At 44.5% G+C, this 16,274-nt stretch overlaps 1 protein-coding gene across 1 annotated transcript in view; it reads right to left on the bottom strand.

The window, feature by feature from the left end:
- Positions 1-16,274, bottom strand: part of DSTYK (dual serine/threonine and tyrosine protein kinase) — a 665,420-nt gene that overhangs the window by 221,361 nt on the left and 427,785 nt on the right. Inside the window, exon 6 of the mRNA XM_085651221.1 lies at positions 6,774-6,950. Coding sequence (XP_085507347.1) covers positions 6,774-6,950 — 177 coding nt within the window. The remainder of the gene's footprint in view (positions 1-6,773; positions 6,951-16,274) is intronic.

Raw genomic sequence — 16,274 nt, forward strand, 5'->3', positions numbered from 1 at the left:
CCAACACATAGTAACTCATAGTTAATATGTTAAAAAATCACCATTACAATTATACACTCATTCATATAGTTACTCACAATCACTGACTGTTATATATACTTATTTATATACACCAACTCTCACATACAATGACTTATTTTTTTACTTTGTTGAAGATGTACAACTAAAACATATATTCACTCACCAACACACAAATAAATACACTCAGTCACCCAAACAACTGTTTCCACATGCACTCTTAAACCTATACACCTAGTCAATCAACTATTCACACATCTATGCATAGAGTTACACACACCCCATCCAACCACACAAACTCAGTGTCCCATACAAATACTCACCCAACTAATCAATAACTAATATACACTCATGTAGTTAGTGACCAACTGATGCAGCATGTTATACAACAGAGACAGTGATGGACACATTCACATAGTTTAGTTACTAATCCATGTATTAAGTGAGACACTTAATTACTCACTTAGACAGTCAGACAGCTACTAAATCCTCCATCCAGACAGTTATATATCCACTCAATCTTCAATACAGATTGGTGTATATATATAATACATATTTAAATTTCAAATTAAACCACATTCAGTGGATGATGTCATCAGTGATGTCATTTGAGATGTCATCAGTGATGTCATCAGTGATGTCACTGACCATGTCATGAATGATGTAATATGTGACATCAGCAGTGCATTGCGGGCGCGCGAGTTATAGTTAGCAGAACAAACTATAATGGAGGAATTTCTATGGTTTTGTATGAGTGAAATGTCCAGCTAACTAGAACACCCCTGAAACCTATGTTTTTTTCTGTGAATTTCTAAGGTTTTTTAAATGCTAATTCCTAACTATAACGTCTCTGAAACCTATGGTTTTTTCAGTGAATATATATAGATAGATATATACAGATATATACACATACACACATATACACACAGAAAAAAATAAAGGTTACAGGGACATTATAGCTAAGATCAAATGTCCCTCTAACAAAAATATAGAAATTCAGCAGCTACCGTTACCTGAGCAAACTATACCTTACGTCACCCGCAATGCGCTGCTTATATACCTCAATTTACTCATGACGGTCAGTGACATCACTGATGGTATGATCTTGACTGTGAGGGTTTTTAAAAGTTTAGGGGCGCTAAAAATATTATCAAGGTGTCCCAAAAGTTAAATTAGCATACTTTGTGTACTACTAAGGAGTGATACTATTTCTAAGATGTATTATGTGAGTGAATGTATACATGTGTGAGTGGGGGTGTGAGCGGCTGTATAGGTATGTGAGTTGGTGTGCGGGTGCCTATATTGGTGAATACGTGAGAGGATGTGCGAGAAGCTGTAAGGTTGAGCGGGTGTAAGGGCTTAAAGCCTCGGAGGAGTCACGTGTGGAGGATAGGGATACTGGGGACGGGGATAGGCATGTGGCGCCCGGGGTGGGGCCCTCTGGGACGACTGGGGAGCCCGCACTGAATGGAGTCACTTAGGTACGCTTGGGGAGGTCTCGGCGTTTGCACAATGTATGGGTAACTGTTGAATAGTCGTGGTGGCTGGAGGGGGTCTGGATGGATGGCGGGGAGGGGGGGGGGTTTCCAGTATCTTGAGAATAGTGGCCATGCCCTCGGGGTTACCTTGGGCTCGGACTTCTCGGACCCCGGTCCCTCCCAGCGGAAGAGAAGAAGGGGTTGATGCGGGCACACTGACAGGGGGGGGGGTGGGGGTAGAGAGGGTGGAGGGTTGGGGGTTTAGAGGGGAAGCGAGGGAAGAACGGATTTCTCCTGATGTGTCCACTGAGGATTGGATCCTTTTGGTTTTCTCTGTAGTTGGCTTCATTGCGTTGTTTGAAAAACTTTAATAAAAATATTTCACAAAAAAAAAAAAAAAGTTGAGCGGGTGGGTGTGCAAGTAGCTATAAGTTTGAGCAAGTTGGCTGTGCGATTAGCTGTTTGGGTGAGCAAGTTGGCTGTGCGAGTAGCTGTATGGGTGAGCAAGTTGGCTGTGCGAGTAGCTGTATGGGTGAGCAAGTTGGCTGTGCGAGTAGCTGTATGGGTGACCAAGTTGGCTGTGCGAGTAGCTGTATGGGGGAGCAAGTTGGCTGTGCGAGTAGCTGTATGGGTGAGCAAGTTGGCTGTGCGAGTAGCTGTATGGGTGAGCAAGTTGGCTGTGCGAGTAGCTGTATGGGTGACCAAGTTGGCTGTGCGAGTAGCTGTATGGGGGAGCAAGTTGGCTGTGCGAGTAGCTGTATGGGTGAGCAAGTTGGCTGTGCGAGTAGCTGTATGGGTGAGCAAGTTGGCTGTGCGAGTAGCTGTATGGGTGAGCAAGTTGGCTGTGCGAGTAGCTGTATGGGTGAGCAAGTTGGCTGTGCGAGTAGCTGTATGGGTGAGCAAGTTGGCTGTGCGAGCAGCTGTATGGGTGAGCAAGTTGGCTGTGCGAGCAGCTGTATGGGTGAGCAAGTTGGCTGTGCGAGCAGCTGTATGGGTGAGCAAGTTGGCTGTGCGAGCAGCTGTATGGGTGAGCAAGTTGGCTGTGCGAGCAGCTGTATGGGTGAGCAAGTTGGCTGTGCGAGTAGCTGTATGGGTGAGCAAGTTGGCTGTGCGAGTAGCTGTATGGGTGAGCAAGTTGGCCGTGAGCAGCTGTATGGGTGAGCAAGTTGGCCGTGAGCAGCTGTATGGGTGAGCAAGTTGGCTGTGAGCGGCTGCACGCGTGGGTGAGCGGCTGCACGCGTGGGTGAGCGGCTGCACGCGTGGGTGCACAAGTGGCTTTATGGGTGGGTGAGTAGGTGTGTGAGTGGCTAAATGGTTGAGCGAATAGTGTGGTACTGGTTGTATGGGTGAGAGTTTGGCTGTTTGACTGGGTACTTGGTTAAGGGAATTGCTATTGAAGTGGCTGTACGGGAGAGTGATGTTTGTGTGAGCGTCTGCATGGATGAGTATATGGCTGCGTTCAGAGTTTGTATGCTTAAGTGAATTGCTGTGTAACTGCTTGTATGGTTGAACAAGTAGGTGATTGAGTGCCTACAGAAGTGACTGAGTGGTTGTGTGAGTGGCTCTATGGTTGAGTGAGTGGGTGTATGAGATGAGGAGATGTTGTGGAGGGGGGAGTGGTTATGTGGAGGATGTGATCAGTGATGTCTTTTAGGATGTGATCAGTGATATCTTTTGAGATGTCATCAGTGATGCCACTGATCATGTCATGAGTGAGGTAATATGCGAGATCATAATCAGTGCATTGAGGGGGGAGTAAGTTATAGTTAGCCCAGGTAACCATAACTGCTGAATTCCTATGGTTTCATATGAGTGACATCTGAGCCCAACTAGAACGTTCCTGTAACCTTTGGTTTTTTCAGTTTATTTCTGTGTGTTTTTTAAAATTCTATTTCCAAACTATAACGTTCCTGTAAACTTTGGTTTTTCCAGTGAATTTCAACATTTTTAAAATTTTATTTCCCAACTCTAATCTGTAAACTTTGAAAAAGGGTGTGAGAGTGGCGGTATAGATAGGAGAGTGGATGTGCGTGTTTTTGTGGATGTGTGGGTGGGTTAGTGAGTGGGTGTCTGAGTGGCTGCATTGGTCTGTACAGTGGTGGAGAAAAGGGGCAGGGCCTCCGATGAGCTTTCAGCAATCCCGCTGTGTGGGACTTACTGGTGGTCAAAGGAAGGGTTCTTGGCTCCTAAGGACCCTAACATCCAAGGCGACTTCACCCCCAACCAAATGTGCACCAGGAGGCACATTTGCAGAGTGGTGGACAGAGGGAGCGGGACCTCCGATAAGCTCTCAGCAATCATGCGGTTTGGGACTCACTGGTGGTAACTGGAGGGGTTATTTGCCCACAAGCCCTCTCAGCATCCGGGGAGGCAGTGGTCCCCAGGACTCAAAGAGCCTTAGGAAGGGGGCTCCTCCTTTAAAAAAAATAGAAAATGCCCCCAGGACCTGGCCCACCCAGGGGATCAAATAAAAAAAAAAAGCCTGGGAGCTGCGCTTGTTTTCCCCCCTTTTTGCCTAATTCAGACCTCATGAGCTCAACACTGGAGGGAAAGGGCGCTTGTAATCACACAATCATCAAAACAGCACACTTGCCCTGCATACCCTACCTGCCCGTGGCTCTGGACGGGGACACGGGGACACGGGGACACGGGGACACACACACACACACACACACACACACACACACACACACACACACACACACACACACACACACACACACACACACACACACACACACACACACACACACACACACACACACACACACACACACACACACACACACACACACACACACACACACACACACACACACACACACACACACACACACACACACACACACACACACACACACACACACACACACACACACACACACACACACATATATCAGTTGTGAGACGCTCATACGGTATGCAATATGCATGTTGTAGGCTTTACCCACAAGTCTAGAGCAGTACCTTAGCAACAGAGCCTAAGCTCCAGTTATGCCCTCTCTGTTCACTTGGATATGATAACAATGATATTCACTTATTAAACCAGAGTACCAGACGACCATGAAAAGTAAACATAACATGTGTGAAATAAATTCCAAGACACCTACAATACAGTTCAAAAGTCCCAAGGTAATTTAGATCGTGTACCAGGTCACCCTCCAAAAAGAAACATGACTAAGTAAGGTGTAAATGCAACCACAAATATTTAACAGAGCACACTAATCAGAATCCAAGTTGCAATGGTTTCAGAAAATGTGAATGTTCCTCAAGTTGCAGTTTAACAGACCTCGTGAAGAAATTCATTTTCAAACATAGGTGGTATTGCCACCTTTGATCAGGTTGATTGATCCACAACATTTCCCGGGACTGACCTGCAGACTAGCAAGTATCAGTGTCTTCTGCACATCACCACCATCTGGCAACGCCGTGCCTTTAAATTATCTGCCCAGTTTTATAGCAGTATTTAAGTGTCACAAAGAATCTAGCTCTAGACACATAATAGAACGCTTGTGCTAAGTTTGTACAACTATTTTTCAGGCACAAATTGAGAAATTGGACAACTCTGATAAAGGCACAGTTTGGTTCCGTCCCACAATGTTGGGTCGGAACCTAAGTTTTGTTGTTAATGCCATCTTGTCTGTCAAACAGTACAGTTTATATAAAAAGGACAATTATCTTGCTTACTCGTCTTGCTATTTGAATTTCAAGAGGAAAGAAACCTTCATGCCATAGGAAAAACATTAAATAAGGATTCCACAATTATTAGACTCACAAGAACGGTTCAGGACTTGTCATCTAACAGGAGGAAATGTTCAAAAAAGCTGTTTCAGAAAGTGTCTTAATAAAAGTATCATGAACAAATAGGGTCCTCCATCCATCTCATGTTTGGCTTTGGCTACCAGATCAAGTGTAAATGGTATATGTCAAAGACCAGCTACTGCTAATTCCATTGATATGGGATTAATTCGACATTTAACCCGTGCTAAATCGTTCCCTATATTTAAAGTCTTATGCTCCATACAAAGAATTCCACAAAGCATGCAGCAACGTACCCTGCAAACAATATCTAACATGCCAAGCTTAAAATGAAGCCTCTACTACATGCCAAGCAGACATTGGCAACCGATTAACACATACTATTAGTGCCAGAAAGTCAAACATAAGGGCAGATTACTGGGAGTACAAGTTACAAAGATGTTAAGACTCTAGAGTGCAACCACACCTACTTTCAGTAACCCTCGAAGTACGGATTGAACTTAAATTGCACATGAATACGCAAACATCCACAAAGGTTTGCCTTCAAACTTTATGGAAAAACTAGAACTCTCAGGCAGAAAATATATTTCAAGGAACAAGGACGGACTCCTTCTCAAAAGAGACGAAACAAAAAAAGCATTACTTCAAAGCAAGTCTTTGCGTCCCTTGCCCCAAGCCTACGGAACTCCACCCCTGACCACATCAGACTAAAACTCCAAAGTAACTTAAGGTTAATACAGAAGTAATATAAACACACTCTTTAAACTAATTTCAAAAGAATAGGGACTATCCATCTACCACTCTTTCAAACCTGCTTCGATGGATTTCTTCCTCAAATTTTGTAATACTGTAATGTGTTTATGTAAAGCTCTAATATCTGGATATTAGCCAGAAACTGGTTATAAGCGCTCAGCTTTCCTAGTGTTAGGTTTGTGCAATATAAATACTACAAATAGATTAAACTACCCTATGACAATACAGTATTCAAACAAATTATGACGGAGTACTGGATTGTAAGATTAAAACTGGTGGGGCCAGCTTAAACAAATGTTTTGGATTTTCACCACCACTACCAACAAAACAAAATAAATCACTACCCAGAATCTGCAAATCTACAAAATAACCACACTAATACAACAGAGGATTCTGCATGACAAACCAAGAGTTAATCACAACTAGTTTGCAAAGCCAGGTGTAATAGGATAGTCTGGTGTGTCAGTACAGATACGCTACAGAATACAAATATACCAAGCATACTAAGTTTACGCGTTTGAAGTCGCAATGTTGCCCAGAGGGTCTAGCGTCCACATGCCCCTTAATCACTGCCCGTTTATTCCATTCCGCGAGACAATGGTTTAGTTTTACACAACTTAAGTCAGAGCAGCCAATACGCTTCTGCATTCCCGGTAGGTCCAAGCTGATGCACTACTGAAAGCAGCAGTACTGCCCCCATGGTGGGCACCTATTTTGTGACTGACCTTGGACTGAGCCCTTTTCGGCGTGCCCCGGAGTACTCACCTGCTGCAAAGATGCCGCAAAGGCAGCGTGGGAGCTGTTCAGCCGCGTCCGCAGCTGGCTGCAGATGTTCTTGGCCAACTTTGAGGCACTAAGGCTGTCAATCGCATCGTGAGCAACTTTCCTCTTCCATTCAGGTGTGATGGTGTGCGGGTTCACCCACGAGACACGCTGAAATATCTATAGAAGAGAGAGTGGGAAAAACATAAGGAGTCGAAACTGCAATCACAGTTTATGGGATTTAATTAGAAGAGAAATGGTAAGTGAAGAGAAAGGAGGGTGGGAAATTAAATTACTGACGACCGTTATGACAATAGTACATTAGATGAGTCAACACAAACAATTCATGGTCTTCCACAGGGTACCCACTTTATTTTTGTATTTGCCAAAACTGTTTCCCATTCACACTTTTCCAAAGGTTCCACTTGCCTTCCCTTCCTTTCTTATTATTCTCCCATTAATCAAAATCCCAGTCTTTAAGTCACCACCCGATCAGGTTCATAACCGGCAATGCTCAAACATGATTTATTTGACAGTCAATGGTTTAGTGTTAAATGCAGCCATAAGACTACCTCTAAATACTGATCAAGAGATTTAATAAGCAGACAGAATGAGGTGTGGGGCAGATGTAATTGGAGAAATTGTGTTAGTTGAAACCCTGCTCAGGCAACAGCCACAATCCTTGTCGAGGTTAGCCACGAAAAGTCTTTAAATTAACCTGTGATTAACTCTCCGGTAGCTTGGCATGAAAGCAGCCATGCTTAACTTGGAGGCAATGTATAAAGCATTTATGCAACACCCAGACAGTAAAAGTGATAACAGGGAGAAAAAAAAAACCACACCAATTTATAAAAAAAAAAAGTACATTGTAATAAATTGACATCAAAACAATAAAAACCCAAACAGTTTAATTGGAGATATGGAATTTCAAAAACGTAAGGTTAAGTATAACATGTAAAAACACAAAGTGCCACTCGTGCTTATCTGGTTGAAAATTCAGGCCAACAGCGATGGAGCGCCGGCTGGATACAGGGACCAGGTTAGTGCCCCTGGAAAAAGTTCCCTTCCTAAAGTCCAACGCAAAGAGTCCAGCTCACGGTGGTGGAGTCTGCGAGGAGCAAGGAGAAAGTCGTCGATGGTAGTTGCTGTAGCACGAAGAGGCAGCCGGGCGTCACGCACGGTCATCGCAGTTGCATGAAGATTCTGTCTGCATCGTGGACAGTCATCGCTGGAGCTTTGCAGAGGCCTTCGATGTTGTAGGACGAAGGGCAGATTTCGCAACGCCGGTTGTCGCTGGAAGTCATAACTCGAAGATTCGGGTGGTCTTGAGTTTCACGTAGGCGTGGGTAGCAAGATCTTGGCATGAACAGGCCCAGTCGTGCAGAGACCAAAACCTCAGGATGCCACTTTCTTCAAGGAGGGTCTTCACCGATGTCACACCAAGGATCCAAGACCTGGGTGGCCCCTCTTAGACATCAGGATTCACTACAGCAGAGGCCAGCAGGGCTCAAACAGGTCTTGTTGCAGGTCAAATTTCAGGTCCAGGCAACAGGTCAGATGCAGGGAGTCCTGTGGAGCTTGTTATCCGATTGAAGCTTTAACAGGAGGTCATCCAGCTGAGCCTTGGGGTCACTTCAGCCTGGGATGAAGGGTGCAGGTCCAGTCTTCGTTCTCAGAAACCAGGGCAGGCCTCAAGCAGCAGGGCACCCTTCTGTAGTATCCACAGGTGCAGGAGCGTACTGAAAAGTGGGTTAGTGAGGTCCCTTTTTATAACTGGTGCCCACTTTAAAGTGGGAGAAGCTTCTGGAGCCCCCTCCCCCCTTTCAAAGGTGTCTGGAATTTCCTGTCTCCCTGCCCTGGTCCCAGTGTGTCTGGGGGCACAAAAGGCTAGTGGTGTCCTTTGGGTGTGAGCTGAGCCCGTGAAGTGTAAGGGTGGTAGGTGACAGCATTGACCCCCCCCTCAAGTAAGAGGCCCTCCTTTGTGATACAGTCTGTGAGGAATACACATAGGCCATCTGCCAACTACACAATCATGTGACCCAGGAACAAGCTGCAGGAACCAAATGGTTAGGACAAGAAATCCAATTTACTATAAAAGAGGGGTTTAAATTACAATTTCCCAGACACAAAAACTGACTTTCCTACCTGCTCCCAAACAAAACTTCTAATTTATCAAATGTAATAAGGCAACCCAATGTTATCCTATGAGAGAGGTAGGCCATGCAGTAGTGAAACACCCACTTAGGAGTTTTTCAAGGTTCAAGTGACTTTAAGAGTGATGTAATATGTGAGGTCATAAGCAGTGCATGGCTGAGGTGCAAGCAAATTATAGTTGACTCAGTAATCTATGACTGGTGAATTTAAGAAGGTTTTAAACGTTAGGTGTTGAAATAAGGGAAAAACTAACTATAACTTCAGTTTCACCTTTGTTTTTCTCAGTGAATTTCTAGAGTTTTTTTTAATGTTAGCTGAGAACTTAACGTGTGTGTGTGTGTATATATATATATATATTCACTTAAAAAAACCATAGGTTTCACACATGTTATAGTTAGCTGTACATTTCACTCGTAAAAAACCAATGAAATTCCACGTTATAGTTAGATCAGGTAACTAACTTGCGCGCCCACAATAAACTGCTGATGACGTCACATAGTACATCACTCATGACATGGTCAGTGACATCACTCATGACATCAATGATGACATCTGAAATTACACATTGTGGATTGCGGTCGCGCAAGTTATAGTTACCTGATCTAACTAGAACGTGGAATTTCATTGGTTTTTTAAGAGTGAAATGTACAGCTAACTATAACATGTGTGAAACCTATGGTTTTTTAAGTGAATTTGCAAGGTTTTGTAAATGATAATTCCTAACTATAACGTGTGTGAAACCTATGGTTTTTTCAGTGAATTTGCAAGGTTTTTTAAATGCTAAGTTATGTATTTATTTTTTATTCTGTTTTTTCACTATGCGCACACCCATTCTGTTCAGCCGTTCGGGCTGTAGCTGTGTCTAAAGGTCCTATGGAAAAATGCATGGGGAAAACGCGTTTTGGGACCCCCCTTTTTTCTCAGCCCCCGCTTGACGAATCCCCCCCCGAGACTTTCAGGGTAGGAGCGGAGCGTAGCGCCCCATTAGTTTTGAAAATTTCGCGAGGATTCGTCGACCGGCGCCAAAGTTATTCCAAATAGAATGTTGCGGATTTCCTATGGAAACACGGCCCTAACTATAACTATCTACTGGCGACCGCCAGTAGATAATACATATATATATATATATATATATATATATATATATATATATATATGTATTATCTACTGGCGGTCGCCAGTAGGTAGTTATAGTTAGGACCGTGTTGCCATAGGAAATCCGCAACATTCTATTTGGAATAACTTTGGCGCCGGTTGACGAATCCTCGCAAAATTTTCAAAATAGGTGGGGCGCTCCGCTCCTACCCTGAAGGTCTCGGGGGGGATTCGTCAAGCGGGGGCTGAGAAAAAAGGGGGGTCCCAAAACGCGTTTTCCCCATGCAATTTTCCATAGGGACCTTTAGTCCAAGGTACAGCCCGAACGGCTGAACAGAATTACTTGAAATTTGGCAGAAAGGTAGTCCTCAGGTCAGGGATGTGCCTTTTGCAGGTCTGGTGTCAATCTGTTCAGTAGTTCCTGAGAAAATCAAAAGTAAAATCATATATATATGTGGGCGGAGCCTAACCACACAGCTCATCCTGTGATCTGATTGGCTGTCAGCACTTCATCCAAGAAGTGTTGGCAGCCATCTTGGGACCAATATACATGATAGCACCTCATTAAAAAGCATTGCAGTTAATAGAAGGTTTTAAGACTTTAGTTACATTATAAATCATTTGTTGATGGTACCATACTCATTTTAGGAATTGTGGTATGTTCTAAGGTGATTTCACCATGTGAAAAAGCCTTCTGCTGGGATATCATGATTGAGAGAAAAATATTTTCTCATGCTTTTCCCACAGAGGTTTGGAAGCTAAACTGAGAGCTTATTTTCTGTAAATTCACATTATCTTTCTCAGTCATGTGAGAATGAAGTCTGACATTCTCAGTAAAACATGTACATCCAACAAGGGCAGAGACTGTCAGTTGATTCCTTTGTATTCTACTGCAGCTTCCCAGAGTGTTCCAAAGAACAACTAGAGCGCTAATAGTCCTACTTATGTTAAACGTATGGCACACCTGAAGCCATCTTCTTGGATTAAAGTGGTAACTCTTAAAACATTTAATTTAAAAAGGAACAAAATGAGGGGGTTTATTTTTCCATAAAAAGTATGATTAGTGCTGCAGAAAGAAAAATTAGGGCACATTTTGAGTGACTTCTCAAATCCTCTTCTATTTCATTAAAAAATTCTGACATGCAGACTGAAACATGCACTTTCAATACCAGCAGCAGTTTTCCCTGGTGAGCAGTAGCTTTACTACAGTGATCTAATGAGCAAAAAGAGTGCTAACATTCTGAATTTATGGCAAATGTGTGACACATCTGAATGCCCTCTTGATGGAATCAAAGTAAAAAACTGAAAGTATTTCCTACTGAGGAGACTGCAGTAAATGAGGAAATTAGGAAACTTCATAACAAATAAGTCTGCCAAGTTGGCCACCAGAGACAAAAGAGCCCAAATGTAGCCCAAATATCACCCAGATGTAGCCCAAGTATAGCCCAATGACAGAATGTCCCAGAGTGTTCTTAAAAACCACTAGAGCGCTTACTGTCTTCATTATGACAAAAGTATGGCACACCTGAAGCCATCTTGATTGGAATAAACTGGTAACACTTAAAACATTTAATTTAAAAAGGAACACAATGAGGGGGTTCATTTTGCCATAGAAATTATGATTAATGCTGAAGAAAGAAAATGAGGGCACATTTTGAGTGACTTCTCAAATCCTCTTCTATTTCATTAAAAAATTCTGACATGCAGACTGAAACATGCACTTTTAATACCAGGAGCAGACTTCCATGGTGAACAGTAGTTTTACTACAGTGATCTAATGAGCAACTAGAGTGCTAACATTCAGAATTTATGGCAAATGTGTGACATATCTGAATACCTTCATGATGGAATCAAAGTAAAAAACTGAAAGCATTTCCTACTGAGGAGACTGCAGTACATGAGGAAATTAGGAAACTTCATAACAAATAAATCTCCCAAGATGGCCACCGGAGACGAAAGAGCCCAAATGTAGCCCAAAATCACCCAGATGTAGCCCAAATATAGCCCAATGACAGAAGTGTGCAAAACACTTATTATTTTGTGTTTTTGCAGTGTTATATAGTGCAGACTTGTCAGGTATTGGAGTGCTTTACATGAGCATTGGTTACATCACACAAGAACAAATTCATTTTGGTTGTAGACATGGGGAGACTAAGTGATTTGACCAGAATCACAGAATGTCGAGCTGAAGCAGAAACTCCAACCTGGTTCCCCAGTTGCAAAGTCTGCAGTTCTGGAAGTAACACCACATCCTCTCCTCTAAGTGCCACATTTAATCAAGTGGTCAACTGGATAAAAAAAACAAAGGTAACAAATAATTTAAAAGTGCTTTCTCGCTATTTGAAAACTCAGAAAATATGTCCTTATTTTAGTCTTTTAGAGCACTAACCATAATTTTGATGCCAATAAGACCCTCTCATATATGTAATTTCTAAAGGAAATGCTCTAGGTATTACAGTTTTGATTACATCAAGATGACGTCAGGCGCTCCACACTTTTGTAATAAATATAGAATGTTAGCAATCTAGTTGTTCATTAGGATACTGTTGAGAGGCAGAGGCCAGGGGCACGGACTCTGAAAATTGAAGGCAGGTAGGAGGGTGCAAAGGCAACAATTTAACCACACTGAGCAGGCAGGAAGGGCCGTGGCAGCACAACAGACTATGGAGGGCAGTGGAAAGGGCGGCAGGGGCAACAAACCAACAATACAGGACTTGCAAGAGAGGCTGTGGCAATGTAATAGACCATAGTGGGCAGAAGGAAGAGGCAGTGGTAGTACAACCATACATGCCAACAGACCCGATTCAGCCAGGAAACGTCCAATGTTTTTAAGCTCAAATGGGCTTTATTTTATCTGTCTCCTGTCTACAATCTCCTCTTTTTCAATGTAACTCAAAGGGGAAAATCAATACCCCAGTTTTTTTTTCAAAATCTCCCTCTTACCAAGTTCAAAATGTTCGCAAGTATGGTACATTGGATCATGGAAGGAAATGGGGTAGGGACATGGACTTGGATAACAGAGGACAGGAGGGACATGGAGAGGTGCACCAAACTGACCCTGCAGGGCAGGCATCAGGGTTTGCAGCAGCACAATACACCACACAGGGCATGCGGGACGGGAGTGCAGCACAACAATCCATAGAAAGCAAGAGGGAGGGGACAGGACCTTGCACAGGGACAACAGAGAACAGAGGGGCAAGAGGCACGACCATAATGGACAGACAGGAGAGAAAGCTGCAGCATAACAGACCATAAAGGGCAGGAGGGATGGATCAGGGGCATTACAATGGAACAGACAAGCCAGGAGGGAGGGAGTAGGGGTCTGCACATGTAAACAGAGGGCTGGGGGCAAGGGGGCACGACAGGAGCAGCAAGATAGCCATGGAGGTCAGGCAGGATGGGTACTGGAAGCAAGACACACCATGAAGAGCAACAGTGAGACTGTGATGGCATACACACAGACCATGGAGGGAAGGTGGGAGGGGTTCAGGGGCAGCTAACTGACCACACAGGGAAGGTGGGAGGGGCCATGGCAGCACAGAAGACCATGCATGGCAAGTGGGAGGGTTAGTGGTAGCACAATGGCTATGATGGGCAAGAAGGAGGGTGCAGGGGCATGCACAAAACACGATGGAGGATAGAAGGGAGGGTCAGGACCTGTGCACAGACAAGAAAGTTCAGGGGAAGGGGCTTCACAACAAACCGCACGGGGCAGGCAGGAGGAGCAGTTGCAGCACCACAGACCAGGGAGGGCAGAAGGGTGTGGCAGTACAATGGACCATGTAGGACAGGAGGAAGAGGATAGGGGCATGGCATGTGGACAGGCAGGGTGGAGGTGGCAGGGAGAGGTTACAGTCATCTGACAATGCTAGGCAGGTGGGAGGGGAGTGGCAGCTCAACAGAACACTCAGAGTAGATAGGAGTGGCAGGTCCATGGAACATGGTGGGCAAAAAGGATGGAGCAGGGGCATGCACAAAGACATCGGAGGGCAGGGGGAAGGAGAATAGGGGTAGCAAGCTAAGCACAGAGTTTAAGCAGGAGGTCAATGATGGGGCATAGAATTGGGCAATGGAGGGCAGGAGGAGTGGACTGGTACATCATACTAAATTGAGGGCAGTGGCAGCACATCAGACCATGCATGGCAGGAGGGAGGAGGCTAGTCCATGGATTCACACAACAGAGGATAGGGAGGAGGGGGATGGGGCAGCAAGCTAACTGTTCAGAGAAGGCGGGTATTAGGAACTTTATTGTTTTTAAAACGTGTGTCTGTGCGAACTACTTAAAATATGAACAAGTATGCAGCATAATCTCACTTTTATTCAGGAAGAAGAGGACGTTTGTGACTGTGACTCCGGGCTCACTTGGCAGAAACACCCCCTGACCCTCCACCCCCTATCGCAAAATGTAATGCCTGTGAAAAGGGTAGGTGAACACAGTGTTATATAGAACATAGTCCTGAGAGCACGATTGAAAATGAAAACTAGATATAGTGTATGGTATAAACTATGCACCAAAAAGTGTGATATAAGATGAACCGGGCGTGAAATATAATATGCAATACATTGTGCGCAATGACAGATTCATTGGAGAGCGCGAGATAGCACAGGCACTAGCGCGTGCTATGCGATATGCGCCTTGGAGTGTAATATGCACAGGGCAGTGTTGTGTAACCTAACTAGTCTCTAAAGTTGTAATATAAAATATGTGCTGGGGAGTGTAACGTTGCATATGCACTGTGACAAAGATATGGATCCCAGATTGTAATATGTATGGCATAGCACTGTGCGTTATAACATAGGCATCGAGGAAGGCACGTTAGATGGGGCAATATAACCGGTGCGAAGACAAGTGTGGCATGACATATTCACGGGGTGGTGTTACAGTGCACATGGGCTAGAGAGTGTCATAGCATATGCACTAGCTAGTGGAATACAACACAGAGGTGTGTGGCACTCAGCAGGCAATGGTGGGTGTAACACAGCATTGGGCTCTGCCAGGAGCGCGCTGTGACTCTCAAGTGATGTTCGTCCCGTTTCCATAGAGTAAAATAAAAAGTATTACACATCCGGCAGTGGATGTGTGTTTTATTAACCGTGAGGGGGGTTTCTTGCATAGTTTGTCGAATTTTTGTCGAATCCCCTTTGAATGGCTTGGTGTGCATGTGTATTAAATGTGCCCGTCGATAGCTACCCATGTTTGTATACATAAACGACAAGGGTGTCTACCGGGATTAGGCACGGTAGGGCATCAGACATGTCAGAGCTTCACTAGTGGTGTAAATACATTCCACGTGGATTCATTGTATGCATAGTCGCCTTTTAATGAATATCACGCAAATCGTCATGGTGATAGGTACGTACGGTTTGTCCAGCATGTCCTAGGTGTGTCTATAAATATATATTTTTTAAAAATAATAAAAAACAGTGGCCGGCCCTGGGGATTGGGGTAAAAAAAATATAATTAGGAGACAGGCCCTGGGGGATGGGGTCATCAGGGCCAATAAATTAGAATAAGAAGGGGAACCACACAGCCCCCCTTCTTAAAAAATTAAAATAAATAAAAGACTGGCATCGTGCCGGAGGCCACGCCCCCTCCTTGCAGCACTCTGCAAACGCACCCCCTGGCGAGTTGTAAGTTGGGGAATTAATTCCTCTTCAATACTGAGGGTCCCTGAGGGCCAACTAGCCCAACAGGCATCTCCAGTATGCACCAGGGAGCTGCGCTGCAGACAGGTGTTCTGAGGCCAAGCCCCTTTTTACACCTCTCTGCAACGCAGCTCTGTGGCACTTACTGGAGGTACCTAGTGGTCTAGTTTGACCCTAGGGACCCTTAGGATTCAAGGGGACTTAATCGCTCAACTTAGAACAGCCACAGGGCGCGTTTACACAGTGGGGAAGGGAGGGGAAGGGGCCTGAGGTGACGTGTGCAAACATGCACTATGGCACGTTTTAAATTGGGGATATAATTTTCCTTCAATACTGAGGGCCCCTGGGGGCTAACTAGCCCACCAAGTGCTTCCAGTAAGCGCCACGGAGCTGCATTGCAGAGAGGTGGTCCAGGCCGTGCCACTTTTTACACCTCTCTGCAACGCAGCTCTGTGGCACTTACTGGAGGTACCTAGTGGGCTAGTTGGACCCTAGGGACCCTAGGGACCCTCAGGATTCAAATGAACTTAATCTCCCAACTAAAAATGGGCACAGGGCGTGTTTACACAGTGGTGAAGGGAGGAGACGGGGCCTGAGTTAACGTGTGCA

This window comes from Triturus cristatus, chromosome 1_1 (assembly GCF_964204655.1).
Source record: "Triturus cristatus chromosome 1_1, aTriCri1.1, whole genome shotgun sequence".
NCBI classification, from domain to species: Eukaryota; Metazoa; Chordata; class Amphibia; order Caudata; family Salamandridae; genus Triturus; species Triturus cristatus.